This window comes from Hemicordylus capensis, chromosome 6, assembly GCF_027244095.1.
Source record: "Hemicordylus capensis ecotype Gifberg chromosome 6, rHemCap1.1.pri, whole genome shotgun sequence".
NCBI lineage: Eukaryota > Metazoa > Chordata > Lepidosauria > Squamata > Cordylidae > Hemicordylus > Hemicordylus capensis.
Window position 1 is genome coordinate 137,903,381 of NC_069662.1, and position 24,681 is coordinate 137,928,061.

The 24,681-nt window shown below is 44.0% G+C and overlaps 1 protein-coding gene across 6 annotated transcripts in view; it reads left to right on the forward strand.

Annotated features, from left to right (window-relative positions):
* CACNB2 (calcium voltage-gated channel auxiliary subunit beta 2) overlaps positions 1-24,681 on the forward strand; it is a 303,174-nt gene that overhangs the window by 107,989 nt on the left and 170,504 nt on the right. Inside the window, exon 1 of one of the 6 annotated variants that reach the window (XM_053259778.1) lies at positions 2,379-2,533. The exons of 4 other annotated variants lie outside the window; for them this stretch is intronic. In XM_053259778.1, the coding sequence (XP_053115753.1) occupies positions 2,486-2,533 (48 nt within the window). In that variant the 5' untranslated portion in view covers positions 2,379-2,485. Of the gene's footprint in view, positions 1-2,378; positions 2,534-14,138; positions 15,014-24,681 lie in introns of those variants that run through there. One more of the 6 variants, XM_053259775.1, reaches the window with a different exon arrangement.

Genomic DNA, 24,681 nt, shown 5'->3' on the forward strand with positions numbered 1-24,681 from the left:
ACCAATGAGTTGAAATTACAGGGAAGCAGAATTAGGCTTCCTAACTGTAAAAGCCATTTGACATTGGAACAGTCTGCCTTGTACCGCGGTGGGCTCTTCTTCGCTGGAGATTTTCAGACAGAGGCTGGACAGCCATTTGTCAGTGATGCTGTAACAGATTTCTGAACTGAGCAGGGAGTTGGAGTAAAAGACCTTCAAGGCTCCTTCCACTGGAATCACATTCGTGAATGTATGTGATTCATTCATGAAAATAACTTTGCCAAAAATGTTTGCCCAAATCTTTCCAATTTGGGTCCCCCCCCCCACAGATATTCACTCCTCTGCTGAGAGACTCCTGGGTAGGGTCTTGACTCTCAGCTCACCAACTGTAATATTCTGCAGTCTGCCAGCTGCTCATTTATCTTGTGTACTCCTCAAACATTATAGCTGGGCTTTTGGGTCAGCTTTTATCCTTTGTTGGAAACAACTCTCCCATCTTTTAATCTGCAGCTCTTAAACTGTTCTTTGGGATTCTATTTGGGTCTTGCTGCCAAGTCTCCATTTTCTTGTAAAATTTCTGTAGTAAAAAAATTCTTGTAAAATTTCTGAAGCCTTCATTTTCTGCTGGGCTGACCTTAATTCTGATTTCAGGATTTCTACAGTTCCTATCCAAGAAAACACTATCCCACTTCTGACACTAGAGTTGCATACTAACTGTTTCTGAGTGGTGAGAAGTTTTACGGGCAGTGCTAAAAGGTTTACTTTCCTTTGGATGAAGAGGAACTTTTCTCAGGAGCAGCCAAAACCAGGCTAGGGCAGCTAAGCCTATGCTTGGCTGCCTGTGGGAACCCGCAGGAGCCAACCAGCTCCCTGCGGTGCCTCGGCAGCAAACTCACCTAGGGAGCTCGCCTCTTAAACAGGGTTAAGGGAGCGAGTGCTCCCTTAACCATGTTTCCCGGACCATGTGCAGTGCCGGCTGCTTTTAGCCGGTGCTGTAACACTGACGGGCACCCGTCCATCGCTGTTGGGTTCCCCACAATGCACTGCGTACTCACCACAATTCACCATGCACTCGTGCAGTGCATTGTGGGATTTCCAGGGTTTGGGACCTTATGTCCAGGCCCCCAAACTTCCACACTTCCTGGGACAGCTGGTGGCCATCTGGACACATGATCAGTGCGCCCAGCAAGGTCTTGCACTCAGCATTCATCTGCAGGGATGGTGAGTTTAAGCAGCCTTCCCCACCACCCACCTGCTGCCCCACCTCACAGTGTCTTTATAATATTTGCTTTATTTAGAAACATACAATAAGAGAATAAGTGGAGGCAATTATACTTCTATGAACAGATAGAAGATCCCCAGTCAACTGCTTTCCAATTCCTTGAAGTCTGCAGCCCCATTTTCAGTTGATTCAAGCTACAAACTCTCAGCTCTTGCTATCTGTGTCCCTTTCTGTTCAGAAGTGCAAATTGCTGCCACACATACATACTCCTTGTAGAGCACTTGTCTCAGATCCCACCCTTGCAGGTGAACTGCCTGTAAAAGACACCACCCATATTCATACTGAGAAACTTTAACCATGCTTTGTCACAGTTCATGATCTATTCACAATGATCAAGCCAGTCAAGTTACAATACAGAAAATCCATTGTCTAAATGTTTATCTCCAACAGAGTTTTTGGTTGTTTAAAAAGGTATATGGTCAAAACTAAATCTGTGCATCTGTTTTAGTGTTATCTCAAAATCTTTTTTTGTCAGTGTCAACAGGAGGAAAATACTGTGCAGCTGCAGTTCCTAAGCTAGTCAGGTATTGCAGCCAGTAAAAATCTCTGCCTGCAATTCATGTGAAACACGTACTGCAAGACAAAGCTTCTGACAATTTGTGCAGTGGTTCTGTAGACCAAAGAATCCAGAGAGAATTAAAGTCTAGGCTCAGTCATTTTTCAGGCTTGGGGGTGGGGAATAAATAACAGATCAGATATGTCCATTGTGGTCAGAGGTAACACTGAATCAAAGATGCTTTTGCTAGTTTGTGTATTGGGAAGAAGCCTGTAAAAAACAGCAGCAGCAGCAATAGCAGCAGCAACGGCAGCACCAGGAAATTGGGGGTGGGGGGAGAGGGTATTTCAATAGTCACAAATATAAGATTCTCCTGTTTAATTATATTCTAAGTTCAGAACAGGTAATATAAACAAAAATCTTCAAGCAGGAGAAGATCAATCTCAATAGAGATGCATTTCAGTAATACAGAGATACTAAGGACAGAGACATTTGGTAATTATATATTCAGCTGAAACAGAAGGGATTGATTTACTTAAAGGGGGAAAAACAATTTCATCAGCTGCAAGGGCACATTTAACAAAATTGGTTGGCTGAATGATTTCTCTACCTGTTCTCCCTTTCTGGGGCTGGAGAGTGAGGAGGAATGGACAGTGTCTCAGAGGAAATGACAAGACAGACTGAAGCTTGGTGAGACCATATACTGAGTGTTTTCTGCTGTCCTCTTCATGCAGTGCTGTGGGTTGGCACACCGGCGGCGAGTACGGGTTTCGTATGTAAGTTTCTGATTGTTTTAGAATGGTGATGATTGTGGAGCTGAAATACTATATTTGATGGTGCAGTTTGCTTCATGCAGATGCTTTGAGACGTGTTTGTTGGATGAAGCAGAATATTGAGCAGTGGTTGTCTGGCACAGAGCTTAAGGACAGTTCTAACAGGTAATTTAAAAAAAAACATTAATAATTCACAAGAGCCAACATAATGATAAAAACTGAAAGCAACTTGTTGCAGACAACTGACCTTTCTCATATTTTCGTTGAAAAAATCTATGTAATGAATCCATATATATGTATGGCAATTAGAGCTCTCTGTGTGAATGTGTGTGTGTGTATGTGTTGTGTGTGTGTGTGTGTGTGTGTGTGTGAGAGAGAGAGAGAGAGAGAGAGAGACCCTGCTCTAATTGCCATTAGACAATTGCCATTAAATTTGCACACGCATGCGCGCACGAGCGCGCGCACACACATACACACAAGGCATAAGTGACAGTAGCTACGGGAAAACTAAATCTAAGCAAAGCAGACAGCATAAGAATCCTAGTGTTGGAAATATTTGCTTTTCTGCATTATTCTTCAATGTAAACATCAGCATAGGGGCAAAAGTATGGCATAAGTGTTAGTAGGTTTCTGGTATTTTCTGGAACATAATATAAAACACCTTATTGTTTGTCGAACCTGTATTGCAAAATGGCTGTTTTGAATATTCGCCTTTGCTGTGGAATTTAGCAATAAAATTTATGTACAGCATTCCTAGGAATAGGAAGACTGGTTAACTGGAATGCGTTGGAGATGTACTCAGCTGATGTAATACTCTCTTAAGTAATGCATTATGCTTTAGCAGTTATTTTCTGTTTTACTATGGTGTTGTTAGAGGAAGATTTGATAAGAAAGAGAAGGGTTATGTGATCTGGCCAAGCTTACAGAGTTAAATTGCTTGCATTTTTAGCAGCAGTTGGGTCTATCCTGGACCAAAAAAAGGATGTGCATTTGGAAAACTAGGTGTGGGTGGGTTTAAACTTGCAGGGCAACATTATGGTTTTTTTTGTGACATACAAGGGATCCATTTTTAAATAATTTGATTTATTATTATAGGATGCCATGAAAACCAAGAATGATTTATTTCCTAACTTCAGCATTGCAGTTGTTTGCAATAGTTCATTTTTACTTTGAATGTTGTTGCTGACGCAACAGTTGACATAATGCCTTACTAATGCAATAGCAGAATTTTCAACACAATCACATTTGTTATCTTTTTAATCTTTTTCATTTGTGGTGAACAAACAACACAAATGAAAGAATTGGAGCATAAAAGCCTCACCAACCATTGATTAAATATAGAATCAATATTTTGATTAAGTTCATTAGCACATACTCGATAAACATTCCAACATCAACTTTCCTGTCTTTGTATACCAAGATAAATGTGAGACTCACATAATTTTATGAACAAATTAAAACAACACTGGCATATCTAGAATAAGAAACACTCCATTATTTAATAAGATGAAAAATTTCTATCCCATTGTTTAAAAACATATTAATTAAGAATTTTGCTGGGTGGTCTTTTAATGCTTAACATTTGAACAATAATTTCTCAAAGTATATCTTTGAGAAACTAATTAAAAAAAATTTTTTTTTAAAGTAAATCACCACTGTTTCCCAAGTTTAGGTTGGTAGCAATGACCCAGTGAGCAAACAGAGGCAGACATGGATGGCAGCTTGTGGAATCTGAGATGTTTATCTGTCTGGAAGCAGATTTGGTCATTTACAAAGCATGGCAGATCAAGCATTGCTTCAGAGCCAAAGAATCTATCTATCTATCTATCTATCTATCTATCTATCTATCTATCTATCTATCTATCTATTTGATTTATTTGATTTGATTTTTATGCTGCTCTTCCGAAATGGCTCAGGGCAGTTTACAATAAAACAAAACCATTAAAATCAGTTAACAATTAAAACAAAAATTATAAAACAGTATAAAACAATTAACAATTAAAACATCACAAATCGGTAATTAAACAATCACAATTTAAAAAACCCTGAAAAACATGTTACAACTTTAAAACCAATTACAACTATTTAAAAACCCTGGAAGGCCAGGCCAAACAGACAGGTTTTAAGGGCTCTCCTGAAGGCCAGAAAAGAATTCAAATTGTGGATTTCTGCCAGGAGTGTATTTCATAGCCCAGGAGCAGCTACAGAGAAGGCCTGCCTCTGAGTCGCCACCAGACGAACCGGTGGTAACTGGAGACGGACCTCCTCAGATGACCTTAATGTGCGGTGGGGATCATGCAGAAGAAGGCGCTCTCTAAGATAACTCTGACCTAAGCCATTCAGGGCTTTAAAGGTCATGACCAGCACTTTGTATTTTGCCCGGAAACATATCGGCAGGCATTGTAACTGTTTCAAAACAGGCATAATATGGTCTCTCCGGGTTACCCCAGAGACCAATCTGGCTGCTGCATTCTGAACTAACTGAAGTTTCCGAACTACGTACAAAGGCAACCCCACGTAGAGCGCATTGCAATTGTCAAGCCGGGAGGTTATCAGCTGATGCTCCACTGTTTTGAGGGCATCCTCTTCAAGGAATGGGTGCAGCTGTCGAATCAGCCAAAGCTGATAGAAAGCACTCCTAGTCATGGCCTCCACCTGAGATACCAGGGTGAGACCTGGGTCCAGGAATACTCCCAAGTTGTACACCTGCTTCTTCCAGGGGAGTGTAACCCCATCCAGCACAGGAAGATCTAACTCATCCCTCGTATTCTCAGCCCCTACAATGAGCACCTCCGTCTTGCTTGGATTCAGCTTCAATTTGTTATCCCTCATCCAGCCCATTACTACCTGTAGGCAGGCATTTAGAGAATGAATGCCATTTCCTTTAGACGAAAAGGAGAAATAGATTTGGTGTCAAGATAGCACCCAGCACCAAATCTCCTGATGACCTCACCCAGCGGTTTCATGTAGATATTGAAAAGCATTGGTGACAGAATGGAGCCCTGAGGGATTCCATATAACAGTTCCCGTTTTGAGGAGCAACTGTTACCAAGCTCCACCATCTGGAATCTACCTGAGAGATAGGAGCAGAACCACTGCAAAGCAGTGCCCCCTATCCCCAAATCCCCCAGGCGACCCAGAAGGATACCATGGTTGATGGTATCGAACTCCGCCGAGAGATCCAGAAGAACCAGCAGAGTTACACTCCCTCTGTCGGTTCCCTGGGAAAGGTCATCCATCAGGCCAACCAAGGCTCTCAACCCCATAGCCCGCTTTAAAACCAGTTTGAAATGGGTCTAGAATAGATCATCAGTTTCCTCCAAGACTGCCTGGAGCTGGTTGGCCACCACACTCAATCACTTTGCCCAAACAAGGGAGATTGGCCTGTAACTATCCATCGCTAAGGAGTCCAGGGAAAGCTTCTTTAAGAGTGGTCTAACCATTGCCTCCTTCAGACAAGGAGGCACCCTACCCTCCCTCAGCGATGCATTTATGATATTAACTAGGCCACCTCCAACAATCTCCTTGCTAAATAGAAGCAGCCAAGTCAGGCAAGGATCCAGATAACAGGTGGTAGGCCGTGCCGCCCCAAGCAACTTGTCCATATCCTCAGGAGTAACAGATTGAAACTGATCCAATCTAATACTGCAAGAGCAATCATGTCTAGAGTGTTGATGTGTATTATTATTTTTGGTTTTTGTGTGTATTATTAACATCCAAGCAAGTCAAGGACAAGTGTCATTTCTGAATTTCATAATGTGAGGTAGGTGATTATGTTTCCTCTTGGCAGATCTAAACAAGAATACTTGAACAATGATAATAGCTGCCCTGAGATTTGACGCTGGTCTCCCAGATTCTTAGGTAATTGCATAATAACCTAATGTATAAGGTGGATATCTCTAGTTCTAAACAAGCAAGCAAACAAAAATTTGTCCATAATAACTGTTTGAAGAGAATTATGTATTTTCCTAAGAGGGTTCTAGTGTTGGGTGTAATGTTAGAGTACAGTAAAAGGTAAAATGTGCCGTAGAATTGGTGTCGACTCCTGGCGACCACAGAGCCCTGTGGTTGTGTTTGGTAGAATACAGGAGGGGTTTACCATTGCCATCTCCCACGCAGTATGAGATGATGCCTTTCAGCATCTTCCTATGTCACTGCTGCTCAATATAGGTGTTTCCCATAGCCTGGGAAACATACCAATGGGGATTCGAACAGACAACCTCTGCCTTGCTAGTCAAGTCATTTCTCCACTGCACCATTAGGTGGCTGTAGAGTACAGTAGCTTTAAATGAAATGGAATATGTCATGATGCTGGATTCGGAACCCCCTCTCCACACACTGGGGAATAAGACAGACAGTTTAGGGGAAGAGACAGGATGGGGAGACGCTATGACCTAGCACCACTGAAACCACCCATAACAGGGGAACTCAACCCAGCATTTCCATTTCAACTCAAGGAGACAGCCCTGCCTCCATCCCCTGACTTGGATAAATCCCCGAAGGACCTGCCAGCCTTAATATAGGCCCCTCACTGTTGCTGGAGCCTGTGTTTGGAAAACCAGGGAAGGCCCATTTAAGTCACAGAGCCTTAACCAGGGAAGGGGTAGAGCTAATTCATTCTACCTGGGCACCAGACATAAAAACTGGCAGTTTGCTTTAAGCAGTTTCTGGAGCAACACCCCTCTTTATTTTGCTATATCCAGTTCTTGTGGGCTCCTGCTTGAAGCTAGCCAAGGCCCTCTCCCCTTTCCCCTTGGAACTGTTCGAGGTTTGTATCTATCCTGGATCCCTGCCTGGAGGAGATCTTGTCTCGGCCAATAATAGGATGGGATGTTAAGGTAAAGACTTTGGGTAGGTTTGGATGATACACTGCCTGACATCCAGTGCACTTCAGCACAGATGCACCAGAAAGAGGCGTTTACACTGTGGAGAACTTTCTTAGCTGTGTAGCACCAAGCTTCCTTGAATATATCTTATCCAAAATTGGATTAGGACTGACAGTATAAGAACCACGTTGATGAGCAGCCCTCAGGGACATATTTTCGGTTGCCACAGGGCAATTCTAGAGCCAGAGCAAAGCATCAGAATTTGGTCCTTCCCGCTGCACACACGGCACAGCAGTAGTGGAGAAGCTTTGCACAGCACGGATGTGTTTTTGTGGCAGGTCCACATTTAGTTTCTCCAGATGTCAGCAGCCAACTACCCCTTTTAAACTTGTGGGGGAGTAGTATGCCATTACACTGTCTATTTACACAGGAGATGGCTTATCCGAAGTATCCTCTACTGTTTTGATACTATATCAATCCCAATCCAATTTTGGATAAGAAATGTTCAAGGAAGTCCAAGGGTGCTGGCATCTATGAAAACGATAGTCTGGCATCACTGATATAGTACTCCATCTCCTGATTCAGTGTCAAAACAATGCCCCAGTCGATTACTATTGTCTTGGAGGCCTTGGGCACTTGAACATATGGCACTTCTTCTACAACTACATTAAGATGTTGTTCTTGCTCAAATACTACTTTGGTAATCATGTTCTTTCTGCATGTTTTGTACTCTATAGAAATATTCAGAAAATGAGCTTGATGAATTCAGTAATATATGTAAATCCAGTTGAACTGAGTAGAATGCACAGTTTTGCGGTGCATAAGCCTTTACTCCCTTGTTATGTGTTTAAACCTTGGAATTATGTGCTAGAGTATAGGGATGTGCACGGACCGCGGTTCGAGTACCCTTCGGGAGCGGGGAGGGGAACTTTCAGAAAGAGGAGAGCAGGTCCTTACCTGCTCTCCGCCACCCCATGCAGCTCCCTGCTGGGGCGGTGTGCAACCCAGGCAGCCCCACGCAGTGCCAGCACACACATCCCTACCAGAGTACTCCCTTCTCATCCAAGGTATTGTTCAAAACAGCTTTGGAAGTTGGTCTGATTGTTAATGTAAGAAGTTGCACATAAGTTATTTGTGCTGCATATAATATGAAAGAAAGGACAAAGCAAAAGCAAATAGAAACCGGTAAATGCACACTCTACGAAAATCTTGAAATGCTATAATATTGTTTTGTCTGTTTTCTCATTCAGTTATGACAAAGTGGTATTGGACACGAATAATACAAATGGTGGATGGATTTTGAGAGGCTTAACTGCATGACAGTTCTAAGGAAAAATGTTTACTTCTTTTCTAGAAAAGTAAAACTGCTATTCTGTACACGCTACTTAGGAAAAAGTCCTGTTGGGCTTATTTACAAGCAAATATGTATAAAATGTGGATGCCAAAGACTAAACTAACAGTATAGGTCCAAGTTTGAGTAGATCCTTGGCAGATTGACTGTTAGTGGGGCCCCACTTACCTGAATCCCTCCCCCACCCACGTTTGTGGGGTGGCAGTTGCGACACTTATTTTGGTAATACTTGCCCTGGCATCTCCTTTCATGTTAGGATACTGTAAAATATATTGCACTGCACTTTCCAAACTGAGGGCCTTTTCAGATGGCAGTAGTGGGATGAAGTGTGGGATGTTTATGGCTTTCGGGCAAGTTCCAAATATGTTCTTACTCCCTGTACACATGTTGCTGCAGACCTGCATACTACTTTCTCATGTAATCTTACCCTCTGTAGACATGCTGAGTAGGGACCTCATGTGATTTTTGCACCCCGCCTGCCAGCCAGTTCTTGCATTCCAAGAAGAACCCACCCTTTTTCATTACTACTTTTGTGACCACTGCGGGAAAGGGTGGGTTCTTCTCAAAATGCAAGAACTGACCAGCTGGTGGCACTGTGAAAATCACACGAGGTTCCTGCTCAACATGTGTACAGAGGTTAAGCTTGCTCTAGGACAGTGGTTCCCAATCAGGGTTCCTCCAGCTGTTGCTGAACTACAACTCCCAGCACCCCCAGCCATTGTGAGGGGTCTGGAGGAACCCTGGTTCAGTTCAATTCAATTCCTTTATTGTGATCAAAAACCAACATAGAGGAACCCTGGTTGGGAACCCCTGCTCTAGGAAGCATCACAGAAGCCTGTAGTAGTGTGTGTACAGGAAGTGAGACCATGCTTGGAATTTGCATGAAAACTTTGAACAGCCTGCACTTGCTTGCCATCTGGAAAGGCCAGGCCTTGAAATGGTTTCTTAATGTAGCAGTCTATGCATAATCCTTCTTGCATTTCTGCAGAACCTCGTAATTTAAACAGCAGTAAGAACATTAGTATTGCGAACTGTTGATTTCACCCATGGGAGCATATAGAATTTGTTTAGAATCCCACATTAAAATAGCAGGAGGCAGTAGCCACAGAAACCACAACAAATAGTTTGAATAATTTAAATCAAGTCATTTTTTTTTTCTTAATAGCAACTGTTATATGAGTGATGAAACTTCTGACAAGCCTGTACAACTTTTGTTCAACTAAGTAAAATGCATATTATAGCCTGCTAGATGTTTGACACCTCTCCTACCCATTTTTGCAGTAATGAACAGACAACAAAAATGGTTATTTCATCAAACCCCTCAGAGATTGCTGTAGATAATCATTGAGCTGGTAGCTGATTTCAGTTTTGTGCCTTGTAAGTTGTGATCAGTCTTCTCTCTAATTTTTTTCAACTCTATGCGGAATGAATTTTCTTCTGGGTGGCAGTATCAAGGCAGTGTGTGTGCATGTATATTCAGAGTGGGACCTTCCTGATTAAACCTGATTGGGATCCAAAATCAACTGAGCGGATATTCAAAAATGTATTAGCGCGCACACAGGCACACTCCTTAGAGGGAACACTGGTTGTGATGTCAAGGAAAATATGAATGGTGTCTTTTCTTTCTAACCATGATTGGTGGCTTTTGTTTATTAACTTGTAGGCTGTTTTACTTCTTTCTGTATTTTTTTAAAAAAACCTTATATTGGTGCTTTGAAAATATGCATATTAACTTATTTTTAATTAATGAGTCCCTGAATCATCAAAGATGGCAATGATCAGGGGTCAAGAAACATTGGCTCAGTTCACTAGCCACAAAATATTTTTACTGGTAAGCACTGTTCCCTCTAAGGCATGTGCACATGCGCATGCTCACAAGTTTTCTGATGTCTGCTCAATTAATTTTAGATCCCGCTCAGGTTGAATTAGGAAGGTCCCATTCTGAAAGCATCTGCACACACAGTGCCTTGATTCTACCATCCAGAACAAAACTCATTCCACACAGAGATGAAAAAAATTAGAGGGACCACTGTTGGCCAGATGGTTCCTCGAGCTACATGGGTACATGCTCACTGTCAAGAAGAAGCTACATCAGCCTGCCACATTGTATGGTCACAATCAAGATTCCTGAATAGGGCTCCTCCTTCCTAGTTTGAGAGGATTGCTTTCTATGCTCTGAAGCACATGACAGACTAATATCTCAGATGCAGATTTTCCACCCCACAACATCACAGCATCACAGGGGAGAAACTTCTGTCTCTTAGGCATACAACTGTCTGTAATACCAGAGATGTAACTTCACCCCATCCCACCCCATAAGAACATTTTCAAGCAGTCATTCCTCCTCCTCTTCACTACTTCACCTTGGCATTTTGCCCTTTCCTTCTATCTGCACGTAGCATCCAGCCTCCAGCAGTCTCCATGTTCTCTTCATGCTCTCCATGAGGTCCAACATTTGCCACTCTTTAGGTCTCAGATTCCCACACCCCCAGGTCTGCAAAAAGTGAGTTGGAGAAACAGTTCCTCATTGGGATGCTAGGAGAAAAGAAGGTGTTTTTTGGGTTGTTGTTGTCCCCCCCCCCCGATCCCCTTCCTCTCTGCAACTGCTTCTGGGCACTTCTCAGCTCCTCCTCAGCCTTCCCTTCCCTGCTGCACCCCACGAGCCCTTTGCTCTCCCAGTATCCCAGAATGTTGGAAACATCAAAACCCAACTTCTCTGCGTAGGAAGGATATGTCGTGCAAAACTCTGAGGTCATTCTCACGACCATCCCTACTAGGGCAGGGCAGGACTAGTCCAGGTAAGGCTGGTCATAAGAAGCACTGGGATTGCTCCCGATCCCGCTGCTCCTCCCCCGGGTAGCCCTGATCCTAAACCCAGCGAGAAAGTGAGATAGGAGGACAAGCACATGCTCTGACCTCATTCTCTGATTGTCTGGTGCTTGTGATGCCGGCAGCTGCTCCCAGGCTACCGGCAGCCATCTTGGCAATAGAGCCCAGGAGAAGGTGAGATAATCTCTCTCTCTCTCTTTCTCTCTCTCTCTTCCCCCATTGTTTAAGGTTCTAATCCCTCCCAGACTTGCTGCAATTCCTGATGGGGGTGCCATCAAGGAGCAAGAAGGGATCCTTTATTTTCCTTGTCCCCTCCCACTCACCAGGTGACTGGAGGGGGCTGATGCTACAAGTTGAGAAAGCAGAGGAGGGATGGACATTGCATTCTCCTGCTGGAGAGAGATGGAGCAGAGTGCCAGGCAGAGCCCCTGCCAGCATAGCAGCACTGAAAAGTGCCTTGTGGAGCTGGACAGCTACTACAGGCACAGTATGGGAATGCAAAGTGAGGGTGATTAAGAACAGCCCGGCTGGATCAGGCCCAAGGCCTGTCAGGTCCAGCATCCTGTTTCACACAGTGACCCACCAGATACCACTGGAGACCTCCCCCCATTTTGAAGACCTCCACTCTTTTTCATGACATGGCTTGGCTGCCCTTGCCCTCTGCCTCTTGGGACTCTCTGCAGGGCGGCAGTGGTGGTGCAGCCACTTGAGAAAAGTGCATGCTCCCCCAGCAACAAGGGCAATGGCAATAGCAAAAGCAGCAATGGCGGGGGGCTGGGGGAGGCATGCAAATGTGATGTCAGTCCATGCCTTTCCCAAGTTGCTGCTGATCCCAGAGTTTGTACCCAGTCTGGAGGAGGGCAATGGCTTGGGAAGGTGCAGAGTTTGGACTGCAAGGTGGGGGAGCTGCCTTGAAACAGTGAAAGGGATAGGGCTGAGAGGTGGGGGTGGGGCTTGAATGGATCTGCAGCATCTTTCACTCAGCTTTCATTTTATACTCATCAGGGACAAGTAGACAAGTGCATTTCCTAGCCCTGGGCATGCTAACATTCTTTAATCATTTGACAGCCTGACAGTTTATAATTTATTTTGTAGCAGAGTAAACTAAGCTTTGTGTTGTGAGCCAACCAGAGAAAATTTGTTATGGGGCGGCTAACAAATAATGTCGTTTATTATTCTTATGCTTGTAAATGTCTTTTTTGTGTATGAACATAACAAAAGCTGCTTACACTAAATTGACCATTGGTCATCTAACCCAGCACTGATTGCCAACTCTCCAAGTCTCAGACTGAGGTCTATTTCACCCCTGCTACCTGATATCCTTTTAGCTGGAGTGTTTGCACTTGAGAGTTTCTGCATGCAAAACATGTGCTTCGCTATTTAGCTACAACTCTTTCCCGGATTTTTTTTTACATGATTTATTGTGGCTTTACATCAGCAGTGTGCTGATGGCCTTTAGAGAGTCAAGTGTTCAAGTATTTAAATACATAAATATAAATTACTAAGTTGTTTTGAAAAATATATCCAGTTTTTCAACAGTTTCAAAGAACATTGCAAATGTGATGTTTTGTCTTCAGTGGGAGAATGTTTTTAGCAGTGTAGCTTTCTTCAATATATAACCTAGGATAGGATTGGATATAATCTTAAATGCATAACTAGAGTAGATACTTATAGCAACTTTTACAAAACATAAATATATGAAACATATTTCTTGGCAAACCACGTATTATTATTGGCATCCGACTATTTGGCATTGAAAATATATCTACTATTTGACAACTGTCTTAATAATCTTTGCCTTCTCTGTATATTCCAATTTTGTAGTTTTCATTTGTGCTGTAGTACTTGGTTTCTGAAGTATCATTTTCCAAACAAGTACCACTGAGGTGCAATTCTATACTGTAGAAATACTTTTATATAGACTTCATTTTGAGTTTAATAGCTGTATCATACACATGCCATCCACATTATAGTATATATACACACATATTATTTTGTTTATTATCCTAATGCAGTGAGAAATGAGAATTATATCCACATTTTTTAGTATTGGAACTGTTGTATGGAAAATTACTAAAAATGTAATTAATATGTATTTTGACTCAGTTATATGACATTCTGAACATTTAGTTAGAAACTGGTCATTTTCAAAGGATACATATCTATGCATACAGTACTTAAAATTTACAAACCAGTAAATAATTACTTCAATCTCCCAGTGTTCTCAGGAGATAATACTTTAAATCATATATTCAAAGCCCTTCCAATATTTGTGTTTGAATATTCACATTTAAGTTCTGCAATGCGTTTCAATGTACAGTGTTTCACTATGAATTTTCAGAACCTTTGTCAAAAATTTACAACAAAAAGACAGTTCATTTTTAATATGTTTGCCTCTCTCTTTAAGAGGAATCTCAAATCCAGTTTGCCCATGACTCTGAAAATGGATTGCTCCAAATGCTGTGATGTTGTGAGCTGAAGCATAAATGGTTTTCAAATGGTACTGGCCTGCTTGCTGAGTGAGAAGGCAGAGGTCTTCTTGTATAATCCGATTTCAATCAGCTCACGCTAATCACTACTGATAGTTGCAAAATTTAGCCTAGATCTGCTTTGGTAATCTAGATTGACAAGAGTAAAAGTAAAGGGACAGAAGGACAGAGATGCAAAAGGAAAGAAGCAGGGAGTCCGATTTTTCAGTTTTTGCTCTCCCTTCTGGGGCTTCTTTTCTAAACAAATGTTATTGGTTGTTAGGTTACCAGCTCTTTCACTGTGGAGATACATCAACAACAGGTGCTCTATGAGATTCTGAAGCAGCAGCAGCCGCCGTGTAAGGAGAATGCGCAGATGGTAGCAACAGGTATATACTTTGTACCTGCTTGCATACATTATTTATGGAAACTGAGATCTTAATTCTTTTTATACGTCAGTAGAGTTCTGAAGCTCAGAAACATTTGTATATATTAGCAAGTCTTAATCAATGCTACCGGAAACCAACCTTTTCAAGGTCCTCTGAAGGCTACTTGATCTTGGTATTTATTTTTAAATTCTCGGGTATGCTCTAGCCTCAAAGCTTTTATTAAAGCTTGGTGAGTAATCAGTTGCTGCATTTCTTAGAGCAGAAGGACAAATATGCTTCAATATTACATGAGTTTTTTATTTGTCAATTTTTGAAGTGAGCAGTCAACTTTCTGTATATACAAAAACTACAGATTTCTGCTTGTGTGCATATTTCTTAAATATTTTGTGTCTCTTTCTGACTGGATGAAATATTAAAAAGAAAAATGGCTTTTTTGATTGTTTTCTTGCCTGATGCTCACTGTGCCTGTATCATCCTGGCTAAAGGACTTTATACATTTGGGTAACAGAGACTTGGAATACCCCTCCACCTGACTTTCCATGCTGGTGGGACTGTTGTTGGTCTTCTCAGCACTGCATGTTGCCATGCTAAAGACACCAAAGGGTAAAAATGTGTCCTGGGTAAGTACCAAAAAATTAGCAAAACTGTACAAATGTATCCTAAATTTATATGTATTGTAATAAGGAATAATGAAATCAATAGAAGTATTATTTTCAGTAATTTTGGGGGGTATTTTGACCCTGTTCTGAAGTAAGTAATAATGACCTATTTTTAACTCAGTCACACATTATTATGTAATCATGTCCAAACATGGCTTGCTGTCCAGAAACAAAGAGTATCAAAATCTATAGTAATACCATATAAAGCAATATTCACACTTTGAGATTTTGTGGTAGACTCAGGATTTGTGCATATGTTCACTTTTGTGTGGCATTTACTCTTCAGGCAAACTAGCAGCCCTGGCCTAGTAGTTGTGTCTCTTTACAGTATGCTAGAGAGAGAGAACGCATCTGTCCTTTACTTGCTGGAGTCTAGTATATTTTCTTTTGCCTTTTGTGAAATACATCTGGTTGCTGCTTAGATGTAGGCTTACAACCGTGAAGACAGAAAACAAGCAGCTCTGTTGCAACAAAAGCAGCCCAGGTTGCTCATTCACTCAACTTAGTTGTTTTTCCTAAGTACTGAAGGCCATACCCAATGTGGAAAGAATATTTATTGTGAGAGATAGTATTGCACCAGTTGCTGTATACAGCATGTTGCTACTCCATGAATGGCATGTGCAGACCAACATATGAAGAATCTGGACATGTCTAAGACCACTGGGGGGCAGTGATTGAAACGATCCTCACGATTGCATAAGGTGGCTACCCCCTTCTGCGGGGAGGAAGCCCAAAAATGCTTACCTCCCTGCAGACGATTGGCGCTTTCTCCCTGGGGAGGCAGATCGCCTGCCCAGACAAGCGGCAGCTTCTCTCAGGCGCTCCTGCACCCAGCCATGGCTCGCTTGGGTGCTCCGGGTGTCGGGACAAGGGAAGTGCTGCCTCGTGCCTCCCCTCCCGGAGCCCCAGTAATGCACCACCTGAGTGTGCGGTTCATTACTGTGAGCCCCGTTTCCTCCCCTCCCAAGTGTGTCCGCTGCGGCAGTCACACAATAATTTAACCCATTTTTTGGGTGCACTCACACCCAAAACCCGTGTTAAGTGGTGGGCTCCATAAGCAGGCTTGCCACCGAACTGCTGGCGGGAGCCACATGGCTCCTAATGGTTCTCACAAGCTGCAGAAACCAGGCTGGGCTCCCTTAGCCCCGTTCCTGCTAGTCGTGAGAATAGCTTCATTGTGGTGTTGGAATGTGCTGCGCCAACAACCACATTCTAATTTTAGAAGCAGCGCAAGTAGAGCAACTTCCCCCATTGTGCTACAGATTGTAGAATGGCAAACTGTGGCTGTTCATACCTTCCAGCCATTCACCTAGTGGTCTTGATTTCTGCCTTCTTTTACTATAGTCTGGGGTGGTGTTATGGGCTGCAGCTAGGAGTGTTTTCACTTGTGGATCCACTGCCCCCCCCCAGGACTGAGAAGGTGCTGGGTAGGTCAGTTATGTAGTGGACTCCTGGTAGCTAGGAGACCCCGGAACCAGGGTAGCCCTAAAACCCAGAGTAACTAAATAACCAGAGTAGAACCAGAATATTGGTTCTGGAAGGCCATATCCCCTTTCCCTCTAACTTTGGTCAGCCATGGGGCACAACTTGAAAGTCAAGACTCCCTTAAAAATAGCTAGAGAATTTCCAGCATAGGCTTCAGAGTCATCCTACCTGCCCTCCTCTTTAAGTGGCCAGATTGTGCAATCTGTTGCTAATGTTATGCACAGTGAAGATTGCTAAAGACAATGGCCAACAATGATGCAAAAGGTAACCTAGGTGGTTCTAAACTGTCTGCACTGCTGTGGGTGTCTGAAACAATGCCTGTGGTGTTACACATAGGGCTGGTGCATACTACTTAAAATTTCACAATTGCACTTTTGCTACGTTACCTTCATTTCCCTCCAGTTTAGGTATCGTAATGGAAGTGCAATTAAACAATTGGTAATAGTACCACACCAGCCATGTTCCTCCATACTTGAGGCATTGTTTTAGATGCCTGCAAGCAATGCGGGCTGTTCCCTGTGCAACCTTGGCCAATCTGTGGAAGTTCCAAATTCTTTAACAGGCACATAAAAGAACATTGTCTAAGTTTATAGTTCTGTAGTTGCAAGTGGAATGGCTTGCAAAATTAATATGCATATTTCATTAAATCTCTTTGCTTTGATCAATCTGGTGAGCCCCAGTTTAGGCAGCACCTCTCCCACATCACCTTTTTTGGCTGTGTGTGGGTGGGGCAATGGGACAGTCACCAACATCCAGACTAAGAGTTTCATGTGGGAAATTTTTTCTGTTTGCATGTGGAGGAGTGATTTATGGCAGTCCCTCCATTTGCAGCAACCGGTACCTCCTGAAAAAAATGGCTCTGATTATCCACCCACCCTCAGGGCCATAGTATTGGTAGGCACAGGCAACCACTTTTGAACTGCCCAGAGACGTGAGTTTGAGCTGTATGTTAAATAATAAATAAATAAATTTGGAAGCAAGAGATTGCAGGAAATCTCCCCTGCCTTTCGTGCTGAGCAGAAGCATTCCCTGTGCTCAACTCTTAGTCTGGATTTTGGACCTTGGTTAAAAGTTCTAAAAATAATTACCCAAACATTTTCTGTATATTTACACTTATATAGAATTTTTGTAGAAAAGCAAAATCTTTCAAAATTTATGAATGTTAAAAAAAATGATATTGAAATAAGTATCTAATATGAATATGTAACTTAAGATAATCACAAAGAACCAAAATTTGTTGATAACATTATAGTAATAAGCCTGTTTTGTGTACACACACACACACACACACACACACACATACACAGAGCTGTTTGTACCATACCAGCTCATTTTTCAAAACATTCAAAAATACAAGTTACCAATTCAGTAACTAAATTAGAAATACAAAAACTGACTCTGTATAGGACAGAGAAAATGTATGTGTAAGAGACAAGATAGAGATAGAACTGGAGTCAGCGAGCACAAGTCATATTTCCTGAAAGGGACATTAATCTGTTTATGTAACTGTGTTGTATGTTGATCTGTCTTCCTTCTCAATTCACCCCCTCCTCTTCTTTATGTCACCACCTTGTTTCTGTGTAATGTAGATCCTGGAAATCAGGATTTTTTTTTAATTGTAGGGAAGAAAAATGAAGTAATTGCTAAACTGCAAAAGTTGATCTTAGATGAGCACACATATACAAACATTATGGGGAAAGTAATCTGAAATCTTAGAAATGGAATGTTACAGCTTTTGCCGCTTTAGCAGTTCACATTCTTCTACAGTATGTGTCTCTATTTTAATAGAGCCATGAGTTTTGGGCAGTATAAAAATGCCCAATAAAATAAAATAGGAAGTGCTTTCAAAGGATTAGAATTGCGGACAAAGCTTTATCACACTGAAAGAATTTAAGCTGGAGTTCAGTAAAGCGGTTTCTGGATGCAGGGCTCTTTACTGTTGCTGAAAGCTAAGCAAGTTTGCTTAAATGCTTGGCCAACACCACACGTAGGCTGCTGGGGGCAGTGCTGCAGGCACGTGCAGCCTTTGGAACAGTGAGTGCTGCACCCGAAAAAATGGAATGGGGGAACACCCGCATTCCATTCCAGGCAATGTCCTGCTCTGTAAAGGAACTGGTCTGAATGTTGGTGCCCAAACTGGTTCAGCACTTCCCCAAGGAGGCACTGAATGGGTGCAGGCACTTCTCTCTGGCAAAGAGCTAAGGAAGCCCTCTGTGGACTACTGGGTGGAACACCGAGGTGAACTTCCAAATCCCCTGGCCACACCAGGAACACCATGCTGTTCTGGGTGGACTGCATACTGTCTACCCCAGTGTGTAATTTGTACACTGCCTGGAGATTTCTATATCAGGTGGTATAGATATACAATAAGTGAGCCCTTTGGGGACAGGGCATAATTGTGAGCCCTTTGGGGACAGGGATCCATCTTTTTTATTTATTATTTCTCTGTGTAAACTGCCCTGAGCCATTTTTGGAAGGGCAGTATAGAAATTGAATACATACATACATATTAGCAGTAGGCCCACCAGCCCCCTCCTCCTGGTTGTGCCCCAGCCTCCTATCCTCAGCTTGCCTAACCTCTTCAACCAAGAGGTTCCTTCACCTGGGCAGCTTGTCAGGGGTGACAGCTTTGTCCTTCATCCTTGGGTCACATAGGCAGAACAAAAAAAAAAAAGCTCTGCTGATGCACCCATGCTCCGAATCAATCCACCACTCCAGTCCTCATCTGACCTGCCAAGACAATTGGCAGCCCGAACATGGCCTCCCTGCAAGCCTGGTAAAGGAAGGGCACCACCTGCCCTCTGAATGTGGTTCATGAGGGGATGTTATAGTTGGGGGCAAGCAGTTGGAGCAGCCAGCGGAAGCTGGTGTTCACCACCACCTGGAATGGCTGATCATCCAAAACAATCTTATTGGAAATTGCCTAGGTGATGCGATGCGGCTCTGGGAGACCAGACCGCTTGCCCATCAACTGCACCCACCATGCACTCCGCCATGCTTGCCCATTAACTGCACCTACCATACAGCACCAACTTCCCCTGTTTGGGAGCAGGAGCTGGTGCCTTGCCACTAGTTGAAGGCAGAGCAGGGGAGGGGCCAGCAGAAGGAGGGACCCTGGGTGATGCTGTTGCAGGTGCTTCAACGTCTCCGATGTCCCAAGTTGTGTAGGGTCCTTCCCCCTGCTGACCTGTGCCCTGCAGTAGATGCAGACAACATGGTGTGGGTCACCATGCCAGAGCTCAAAGTGGCCCCACACCAAAGGAACATAGGGAGCTGCTTTACAGAGTCAGACCACTGGTCAGTATTGTCTGCACAGACTGGCAGTGGGTTCTCCAAGGTTGAAGGCAGGAGTCTCTCTCAGCCCTATCTTCTGCATGCAAGCATTCCCGTGCTCTTCCCAGAGCAGCCCCATCCCTAAGGGGAATATCGCACGTTCCTCATACATGTAGTCTCCCATTCAAATGCAAACCAAGTGGACCCTGCTTAACAAAGGAGCCAGTTCATGCCTGCATACAAGATCAGTTCTCCTCCCTGGTCCTGGCCGTTATCACCGTGCTGCCATGATCAGAGCTGGTCCAGGCCCATTTCAGTGGTGGTGGTACTGGTGCTGCTGGTTCCTTCTGGGGGTGCCATCACCACCACCACTGCCCTCGGTCTGGGTCTGAGAAGGTCCAGGAACAGGAAGTGGAATGACTTCCTCCTGCTCCTCCTCAGTCTGAGACTAGGGGGGTTGCGCTGCCAAGAGGGGTTTGGAAGGGTGAGCTGGCTGGGTTAGTAGCAGCTGTCACAATCACCTCCTGCTCTGCTACCACAGGAAGATTTTCTTCCATGACAGGGGTGTACCTCCCTCCTAATTCTAGCTCAGGTACTACAGGACCACCCTCCTCCTGAAATGAGAACCTGCACACGATGCGGATGGCTTGGGGAGTAGGCCTCATTGGCGTCACCCACCACAACCAGCATAACCCCTCCCTTGGCCTGCCAGCCTGCTTCTGGCTCTTCATTGTACCCTCCCAAACACCTTGGGTTTTTTTAAAAAAAACAATTCAAGCCCTAAAATAGGGGAGTGGGGAGAAGTGCCTTTAAGGAGGGTGTTTTTAAAAGGGGTGGGGGGGTTGTCTACTTATTCTGTGTGTGCCACACAGGTAGATGGTTTGAGCACAGGTGGAGGAAGACACAGCTCGAATCTGACAAATTACAACACAGAGGGCACCTGAAGATCTATGCTCTGGCAATGCATGCAGCAAAGGAGCAAGGGCAGGATGCCTCCTTGTTTCAAGGAAGCAATTATCAAACTGCTTTTGAAGAGGCCTGTCTCCAACCTCCCATGATAGGGCAAGGTGATTGAGAGGCTAGCAGCATCTTAGCTCCAGGCTGTCTTGGAGGAAGTGGATTATCTGGACCCATTTCAAACTGGCTTTCAGGCAGGGTCTGAGGTTGAGATGGCCTTGGTCAACCTGTTGGATGATCTCAGATTAGGAATTGACAAGGGGAGTGTGACTCTGCTGATCCTTTTGGATCTCTTGGCGGCTTTAGATACCATCAACCATGGTATCCTTCTGGGGCACCTGAAGGGGTTGTGAGTGGGAGGCACAGCTTTGCAGTGGTTCTACTCCTACTTCTCAGATAGGTTCCAGATGGTGTCACTTGGAGACTGTTGCTCTTCAAAACAAGGCTCCATACTGTCTCCAATGCTTTTTAACATCCACATGAAACTGCTGGGAGAGATCATCAGGAGATTTGGTGCAGGGTATTATCAGTATGCTGACAACAGCCAAATCTATTTCTCCATGTCGGCTTCATCAGGAATTGCCCTGTTTTCCCTAAATGCCTGCCTGGAGGCGGTAATGGGATAGATGAGGGAGATCAAACTGAAGCTGAATCCAAGCAAGGCAGAGGTACTCATTGTGGGAGGTTGAGACTTAGGAAGTGGTTTAGATTTGCCTGCTTTGGAGGGGTTGCACTCTCCCAGAAAGAGAAGGCACGTAGTCTGGGAGTATTTATGTACCCAAATGTCTCCCTGATTTCTCAGGTTGAGGCAGTGGCCAGGAGTGCTTTCTATCAGCTTCGATTGATTCGCCAGCTATGTCCATTTCTGGAGATAAGTGGCCTTAAAACAGTGGTGCATATGCTGCGAGATAGAAAAGGTATGGACACTTTTGAACTTTGGTGCTGGAGAAGACTTTTGAGGATACCATGGACAGCCAGGAAAAACAAACAGAATTTTAACTCAAGGCACAAATGACCATGCTCAAACTATCATACTTGGGACACATTATGTGAAAACCCAGCTCCCTTGAGAAGTCTGTAATGCTAGGAAAAATTGAAGGAAAAAGAAGACAACCAGCCGCAAGGTGGATGGACTCAATTACGGCAACAATGAAAGCACCATTGAGAGACCTTAAAGGCCAAGTTGAAGACAGATCATCCTGGAGAGAATCTTATCTATGTGGTTGCAAAGAGTTGACACTGACTTGATAGCACTTAATCAATCACCTGTTCTAGGGTTTTCTGCTGGAGTCTGGCCAGGTGCTGCTCACAGAAGCACTTTGGCCAAGCAGACACTGGGACTCAACAGCTGGGGGTAGGGCAGGTGGGTGCCAGGCAGTGGGAACTACCCCCCCCCAAAAAAAAATCAAAGAAAAAGCTGGGGGTGGGGTAGCAGGAAGGGAAACAGAGGGACCCTGGCAGGCTGGGCACCAGAGGTCACAGAGCACACCAGCCTACAAAAAATGAATTCCAATCCAGACATGCAGCAGCAGCAAAGGCGGTGCAGCTTGGGGCTGCAAAATTTAAAAAGTCATCACAGCATCTCAACTACTTGGGACTGGATACAACAACAAGAAGAAATCCACACAATAATTTAAAACCCAACATTAAAAATACTAAAAATATAAATCTAATTAAAAGCCTGGGTGAACAAATATGTCTTCAGTGCCTTTTTAAAAGTTACCAGAGATGGGGAGGCTCTTATTTCAACACAGAGCTCATTCCAAAGTCCAGGGGCAGCAATGGAGAAGGCCTGTCCCTGAATAGCCCCCAGACTGGCTGGTGGCAACCATAGACTAACCTCCCCAGAAGATCTCAATGGGCGATGGGGCTCATGACGAAGAAAGCGTTATCTTAAATACCCAGGGCCTAAGTTGTTTAGGGGTTTTTTTTAGGTAATAATCAGCACCTTGTATTTTGCCTGGAAACTTATTGGCAGCCAGTGTAGCTCTTTCAACACAGGAGTAATATGGTCTCTCCTAGATGACCCAGACACCAACCTGTCTGCTGCATTCTGTACTAACTGCAGTTTCTGCACTATGTATAAAGGCAGCCCCACATATAGCGCATTGCAGTAATCCAGGCTAGAAGTTAACAGCATATGTACCACTGTTCTGAGGTCATTCATCTCAAGAAACAGATGCAGCTGGCATATCAGCTGAAGCCGATAGAAAGCAGCTCTGGCTGCCACCTCAACCTGGGACACCAGGATTCAGAAGCAGCCCCAGACTGTGTACCTCTTCCTTCAGGGGGACCGTGACCCCATCCAGAATTGGCAGATCAAAATAGTCTCCCGAGTTCTGACCTCACACAATAAGTACCTCTGTCTTATCTGGATTCAGGCTCAGTTTGTTATCTCTCATCCAGCCCATCACTGCCTCTAAGCAGGCATTTAGGAAGGTTGTTGTTGTTACATTTATATCCCGCTCTTCCTCCAAGGAGCCCAGAGCGGTATACTACATACTTGAGTTTCTCTTTCACAACAACCCTGTGAAGTAGGTTAGGCTGAGAGAGAAGTGACTGGCCCAGAGTCACCCAGCTAGTTTCATGGCTGAATGGGGATTTGAACACGGGTCTCCCCAGTCCTAGTCCAGCACTCAGACCACTACACCACGCTGGCCCTCTTCAGGTTATGCCTTCTCTATACAAACCTAATTGAGAGAAATAGATCTGGGAGTCATCAGCATACTGATAACACCCTGCGAACATCTCCTGATGTTCTCTCCGAGCGGCTTGGAAACAATATGGAGCCCTGGGGGACACCATTCAGATTTTGAAGATCAGTCTCCAAGAGACACCATCTGGAATCTGCCCGAGAGGTACGAGTGGAACCATTGCAAGTACCTCCCACCCCCAGTCCCCTCAGATGTTCCAAAAGAATGCGATGGTCAATAGTATCAAAGGCCGCTGAGAGAGCCAAAAGGACTAACAGAGTCGCAATCCCTCTGTCAATTCCCAGTTGGAGAGCATCCATTAGGCCGACCAAGGCTGTCTCCATCCCATAGCCCACCTGAAAGCCAATCTGAAATGGGTCTAGATAGATCCGTTTCCTTCAAGACTCCCTGGAGCTGGGAGGCCACCACCCTTTCAATCACCTTGCCCAACCAGGAAGATGCTGAAAGGCATCATCTCATACTGCGTGGGAGATGGCAATGGTAAATCCCTCCTGTATTCTACCAAAGACAACCACAGGGCTCTGTGGTCACCAGGAATCAACACCAACTCGATGGCACACTTTACCTGTATTTTAAATGTAATAGTATTGCTAAGTATAAGGCAGTCACCCCAGAAATGTGATCTCTTCTTCTTGTTGTTGTTATTATTTATTTAACTTGTATACCGCCCAAACTTTCATCTCTGGCACAAGGATTCCAAAACACTCAGAGTTTCACTTTCCCCCAGTAGTAATTTCTTCTTTCACTTCAACAGTGGGGGCTGTTTTACCATCTTAACAGAGAAACCCACATGTTCTAAAGCTGTATCTGTACATTGTATTTACATAAGCAAGAGGGGTGTGCAATTCGGGTTTTCGGTGATTCAGTTCGGGACCCGAACCGAATCACCCCAATTCTGTTCTGTGCCCGAATATGGGCTACCCGAATCACCCCTGATTTGGGTAAAATAACGGGTCCCAGGGGCAAAATAGTGGTGTGGTGTGGTGTTGCCCAATGGGTGGAGGCTACCACCCAAATTTCAGGGGGATTGGTCAAAGGGCTGATTTATGGTGAATTTTTGAAGTTTTAGTGTCTTTGGGGTAGATAGGAGGCATAACGTGGGATCTGGGTCAAAAGGGTGGGGTGGGGTGGTAGTGCCTAATGGGTGCAGGTTACCACCCCAATTGCAGAGGGATTGGGCAAAGGGCTGATTTTTGGTGA